General features: G+C 33.9%; 3 protein-coding genes across 4 annotated transcripts; 1 reads left to right on the plus strand and 2 right to left on the minus strand.

Annotated features, from left to right (window-relative positions):
• Positions 1 to 1,343: 1,343 nt before the first annotated feature.
• On the minus strand, positions 1,344 to 2,217 carry LOC129572951 (10 kDa heat shock protein, mitochondrial-like). 2 transcript variants are annotated; one of them, XM_055453070.1, is made up of 2 exons: positions 2,042 to 2,217; positions 1,344 to 1,750 (listed from the first exon to the last, which is right to left on the minus strand). In XM_055453070.1, the coding sequence occupies exons 1-2, from the start codon at positions 2,042 to 2,044 to the stop codon at positions 1,445 to 1,447; spliced, it is 309 nt and encodes a 102-aa protein (XP_055309045.1). In that variant the 5' UTR covers positions 2,045 to 2,217; the 3' UTR covers positions 1,344 to 1,444. The 2 variants fall into 2 exon arrangements, with proteins under 2 accessions (XP_055309045.1, XP_055309044.1); XM_055453069.1 differs by lacking the exon at positions 2,042 to 2,217 and adding an exon at positions 1,841 to 1,998.
• A 43-nt stretch (positions 2,218 to 2,260) lies between these two features.
• On the plus strand, positions 2,261 to 4,144 carry LOC129572949 (protein-S-isoprenylcysteine O-methyltransferase). Its single transcript, XM_055453067.1, has 4 exons — positions 2,261 to 2,575; positions 2,647 to 2,771; positions 2,899 to 2,981; positions 3,063 to 4,144. The coding sequence occupies exons 1-4, from the start codon at positions 2,369 to 2,371 to the stop codon at positions 3,548 to 3,550; spliced, it is 903 nt and encodes a 300-aa protein (XP_055309042.1). The 5' UTR covers positions 2,261 to 2,368; the 3' UTR covers positions 3,551 to 4,144.
• On the minus strand, positions 4,046 to 4,697 carry LOC129572950 (dnaJ homolog subfamily B member 12-like; the record flags this gene model as incomplete). The annotated part of the gene is given in 3 exon segments (XM_055453068.1): positions 4,046 to 4,259; positions 4,352 to 4,512; positions 4,588 to 4,697. Coding segments are annotated over 3 exon segments (393 nt in total), but the record flags the coding sequence as incomplete, so codon positions are not given.
• Between the last annotated feature and the right edge of the window lie 1,203 nt (positions 4,698 to 5,900).

Below are 5,900 nucleotides of genomic sequence, written 5' to 3' on the forward strand. Positions count from 1 at the left end.
AATTATTTTTTGATGAAACTCTAGGTATGCTCTTTTCGACCATTTTTTTTCTTAATTCCCAAAAAAAAGTGAAAAAATAAATCCATTTTCCTATGAAAACCCAGCCCGAAGCAAAAAAAGTCATTGGCTGTCTTTCCTGACAAAATTGTCAATATATATTTAAACCAATAAATAAAGTTGAAAAAAAGTTTTTGAGCAAAACGAAGAATACCACGTTGAAGAAGACGCTCTCGTGATCTCAAAACCATATTTCGTTTCATTGGGTTACGGTATGATTTAGTGCATTTTGGTTTTTTTGAAAGATTTTTTGGAAAGCCACTGTTCTCTGAGCACATTTAAGGCTATAACTTTTTTTTGTAGAATAGCTATCACCAAAAATAAATTGCCTCTGAATAGTGTAATAAATTACCATTCAAACGCGCTATAAATTATTAGGATCGGTGCAGAAGTTAGAATTTTATTGACCCTAAATATGAGGAGTGAACAATAAAACTAGTCTACTTCACTAAATACCGGGCTAAATATACACAAAATAGAGAATAGTTTTTGCCAGTTTCAAAGTTTTATCATAAAGAGCATTGAATTTAGATAAATTAAGACATAGTTTGCTTGCTATACGTCCACTAACAAAGAGGTGACATCTGTACAAAAGCGCTCGCGCACGTCAAAAACCAAGAAAAATCCAAAACTGAATACAAAGGTTAATCAAATGAAACTTCATCATCGAAATACAGTGTCAATATCTGTTATTTAATTGAACAATTGAATTGATTTCTATTTCAAATCTCAAGCAAATATTGGGGCACTTGATACTATTTTGAAGCCAATGCCTGAACTAAATTTATTTCTATTCGATAATTTGTGCAAAAAAGTACGATTTGGATTAATGTCCAGACGTTTTGTAATTCTTCTCTTCAGTCATTCAATACTACGGTTTACGATGAAGAAGCGAAAATGTCGAAGATTTGTCGTTGCCCAATCTGAAGAAAAAGCGAGACTGTTTGAATCGGTGAGTTGAGTTTACTTGCATTTACATTATGCCAGCGTTGTTATTCATTGAGATAAAACTTCTTTCTCAAAATAAAAGAGGATGGTGGGACACGACCAAAAGCCACAAAGAATGATATTGATGAAGCAATTCGAAATGGGCGGGTAATTTATTAATTAAAACTGGATACATACATTTACATTATTTTGATGGAACTCGAAGATTTTATTCGCAACCGAAATGCCTCCACCAAAAGCTGTCGAGAAAATTCTATTCGAACGTGCTCAAAAGCTGGCAGACATGGTCTAGCCTTGTTTTGTTTCCTACCTATTAAAAAAAAAAAAATAAACGCAGATTTGTCTGATTAAATGATAGTTTTAATTCGTATGATAGTTCAACAAAGAATTATTATTTTCTAGTTGCTAAAATGCGCATAAACTACGTTCCACGTGGTGTTCATTGCTCCAATTTAGCGAGTATGTCGCTTTCGCGGAACAAGTGATATTCCTTTCCATCATCCAAATTGACCTTGGTGCCGCCAAATTCTGGGAGTAGAACTTTATCTCCAACATTCAATGAGATTGGAATAAGATCACCGTTTTTGTTGCGGCCACCAGATCCAACGGCCACGACCGTTCCTTGTGAGACTTTCGATTGTGCTGATTCTGGAATGACAATACCGCCTTTGGATTGAGTCAATGCTTCGGCGCGTTGAATCAAAATGCGATCCAACAATGGAATAACACGCTTGATTACACCAGCCTTTGTGGAAAAAAAGAAAGAAAATACCAATCATTATTAGAGGAAAATTCATCGAGGTCAAATAGATCATTTAAACCTAGATGACCTAACCTCAAAATCCAAAAACATGTATAACAGTGTTGTATTCCGATTTTTCGGGAATAACATTTTTATTTCATTTGTTTCAGAACATATTTGTTTAAAAAAGCTTTTTAAAACTGTTCAAGAATATATTTTCAAATCTGTAGCGTTGGCTATATTGATAATTTTATGGAAAAAAAGATAACTTTAACTTGAAATATTTCAACATACCATTTGATTTGAAAATATTAAATATATATGTACGCAACTGTGTATAACGTTAAATTCAATCAATGAATAATCACCGGCACGGCACGCTTGGCACTGTTAAATTTAATCTGTAAGTTTCAAGAAACTTCTTTCACGAACAAAAACGCAATTGAGAGAGATATCGCCCGTGAGTTGGATGTGCATGACGTGTCTAAATGTCAAAAAATGTCACGCACAAAATCTGACAGTTTACATTTGTCTTCAACGTGGGAAAGAACTAATTGTTATGAACAAGTGAGAAAATCATCATTGGCTAAAATCGCGAAAAAAAGTTAGAATTCTCTTGGAATGTGGTGTCACGAAGGAAAAGTGAGTTTGGCTGCTTTTATTAGCGGCATAATAACAACTGTCTTCACATCACTTTTGGCGGTGAGCTTCTTTTCTCTGGAGCTGAATACATTTCGCAATTTCGGATTAGTATTTATCGGACCAATCGGGACATATGCGCTCTTCTGCTTGATAACTTTTTTCGTTACGAGCACAAATGATTTTGCGGTACTTCTTCCTATCCTTTTGAAGTATGTTTTCCAATTTATATATTTTGAATGTTTTTTTTTGTATTTTAGGTAGTAAAAAGAGCTACGGCTCTCGGTGTGTGTTTTGGATTGTCGGTTATCTCAATATATTTTTCTCCGATTGCATGGAAACGATTGGGTGTATATTTTCTATTCATGTCAACTTTTCACTTCAGGTAGTGTATAACATAATATCACTATTTTATATTAATAAAAGCAACGTGTTTGTTTCAAACCCAATGTATATGGGTGCTGAATTAGCTAATAAGGCATTGTCCTTTCTAATAAATTATTTTTTCACAGCGAATATATCACAATCTCATGGGCCAATCCACAAACTCTAAGCACAGACACATTTATGTTGAACCACTCTATCGCATATCTTGGTGAGTCACCAATCAAATGAATCACCAATAAACATGGGACATAATCTATTATTCTCTTTTTTTCTATTTACACACATTTAGTGGCAGCAACAACATCGTGGTTAGAATTTTTAATCGAGGTGTACATGTGGCCAGGGTTAAAGGGAAATACATCGATTCTTCTGGTTGGAGTTGTGATGTGTGTGTCTGGTGAAATCCTGCGGAAACTTGCAATCGTCACAGCGAGCAAAAGTTTTAATCACATAGTTCAATACCAAAAAAGTGAAGACCATGTACTGGTCACACACGGAGTCTATAGACTGTGTCGGCACCCATCATATGCGGGCTGGTTTTGGTGGTCAATTGGCACACAAATAATTCTGGCTAATCCTATTTGCTCGATAGTTTATAGTTACATAGTTTATAGATTCTTCTATGAGCGCATTCTAGTTGAAGAAGTCACATTAGTGAATTTCTTTCAAGAAAAATATGTAGCATATCAGAATTGTGTTCCAACAGGCTTACCCTTTGTTAATGGTTATGTTGGAAGTGAATGTAACGAAAACGAGCTATCATTCACTCAAACGTAGCAACAGAGATTACTATGAGATATTTTTATTCATATGGGATAGAAATTGTTTACTATAATATCGTTTACAAATGACGGCACAAGCGATACACACACAGACATTGTGTTGACACACGAAGAGTGTTCAAAGAAAGAAGTGAGCGAAACATGTGCATGCACGCTCCGCGCAGCTCATCGTAAGTGTGAAGAGTATAACGAAGAAATAGCGTCTCTGTGTGTGCAGAATCGCTATTGTGTATTAATGCGTTTCGCTGAACACAACGCGCGAAAAATATTAGATATTTTTGGACTCTGAACATTGAACGCGTTGAACGTTGAACACAACGCGTGAAAAATATCTGTTATTTTGATGCGATATTTTTATCCCATATGAATAAAAATATCCCATAGTAATCTCTGCGTAGCAATGTAAATATAGAGATGAATAATTTATTCTATTTATTTGACAAATAGACAAATGGGTAAAGATTGGATCATTTGAAAACTACATTTAAACTTATCTTATATATATTTTTTTTTATTTTTTCCTTTTGTGTCTCATCACTGAACAACAATGAAAACCTAATAAATATTTTGGAGAAAAAGACGTTAAAAACGTCCATTTTGCTTAAAATCTTCAAAACTCCGACACGATGGCGTCTCAATTAGTTGTGCTTTTCTGTACAAGTCTTTGCTGCCAAAATTTCGGGCTTTCATCAACATTGACTCCTCTGCAATTGATAAAGGGAAATTTCAATATAATAAGAGAAAACAACACAGATTCCTGATCAAAACTAATGAATTTTTTTTCAATAAACTCAACTATAATTTCTTTCGCGATTGCATGCGTAGCGTAAGTTTGTTTTATATTCATCCTCAACAGCTGCTTCAAGTCTTCCCAGCGAACCTTGATATTCATGAAAATTTTCCGTGACAAAATACGGTATATTGGTTGCAACAGTTCGTCTTTCAATCGCATATTTCCTGTCACGAAATAAAATTTTTGATTCATGTAGTATAAATTGTATATAACTTGGCTATGTAAAAAAAGATACTTACGCACTGGGCGTTAGACTATAAATTGGATCTGATATGAAGAATGATGACATGCCGGATAGTATGATCAACAATAAAATTGGTATTAAATTGAAAAGTGCTGTATACCCAGGCTATATAAATATAAATATGAACAAAAAAAATTATTATCGAATATAGAAGTGAAAGCAAATGGTGGTGAAGTTAAATCTGAAAGTTCGCAAATCTTAGCGTAGTTTGCGCAGGGATTCATTCATGTGTAACAAAGAATCTCTTACAGATGAATTACATGAATGAAAGCAAAAAAGATTTTGCTACGACATAACCGACGTTCAAACGCTCAAAACACTATACTACGCACTGGTTCAGTCTCATCTTGAGTACTGCAATGTTGTATGGCTAACAATATATTTACAATATTTCTTTTATTTTCTCCACACTCTACTTCTTTTAAAAAATTCAGTTACCCTCTGTTTAACAGTGTCAGTACTAACATTGAAATCAATTAGTGAAGCATCACAATGTGTATTGAAACGATGATACTTATCTGCGATGTTTACACTTATTTATTGTAAATTTTTATTTTGATTCTGTGCTTTGTTGTAGCCATCCACGAGTTGGCGAGTTAATATTCTTATCTATGAAGTCAATTTTGAATTATTTATTATTTAGCATCAAATGATCTAGTTACGTTTCAAATCATGATCCATGTCAACTCAATGCACTCTGCAATCAACATGGATCTGCCTTAACCGACGTAAAACTTCTCATCAATTTATCGGATAAATTGAGTGACGACTTTTGCAGTCTCAAAGTCTTAAATTTAACGCGTAACAGTTAACGCTTCACATAGCCTTTGTCCCTTTGGAAACGTCTACCAAAGGTTATCCTGGACCGTTTACTATAGACTACTATGAGCATTTCCATCTTGGTTGTATGTCTGCTTTCGTTTTCATGTTCCTACTATTGTGATTACCTCATAATTTACGAAAAGAGCCAGGTTTTTAATGAGGCGAGAACTGAAAGTTATCGAAAGTTACTGCTACCATTGTTCATTATTTATAAAAAGAGTGCAATTTTCCGGCCAAACCTCTAACAAAACTAACATTATATTCAGCCAGAGCTTGGCGTTGTTTAATAAAATAAAAATAAAAATAAAATAAAATTTGAACTACAGAGTGCAAAAAAAGTTTTCGGCCACTTAGAAAAAATTTATATTTTCGGTTTTTTCGTGTTATAAATGATAAACACCGAACTATTTTCTATCAATTCGTTAAGTTTATAATCTGGTCTTATAAATTCAGGCCAATTCCGGAAATATTTAACATGATTTTTGC

Source organism: Sitodiplosis mosellana, unplaced genomic scaffold (genome assembly GCF_009176505.1).
Source record: "Sitodiplosis mosellana isolate CC-2019 unplaced genomic scaffold, AAFC_SMos_1.0 Smas_scaffold_5764, whole genome shotgun sequence".
NCBI classification, from domain to species: Eukaryota; Metazoa; Arthropoda; class Insecta; order Diptera; family Cecidomyiidae; genus Sitodiplosis; species Sitodiplosis mosellana.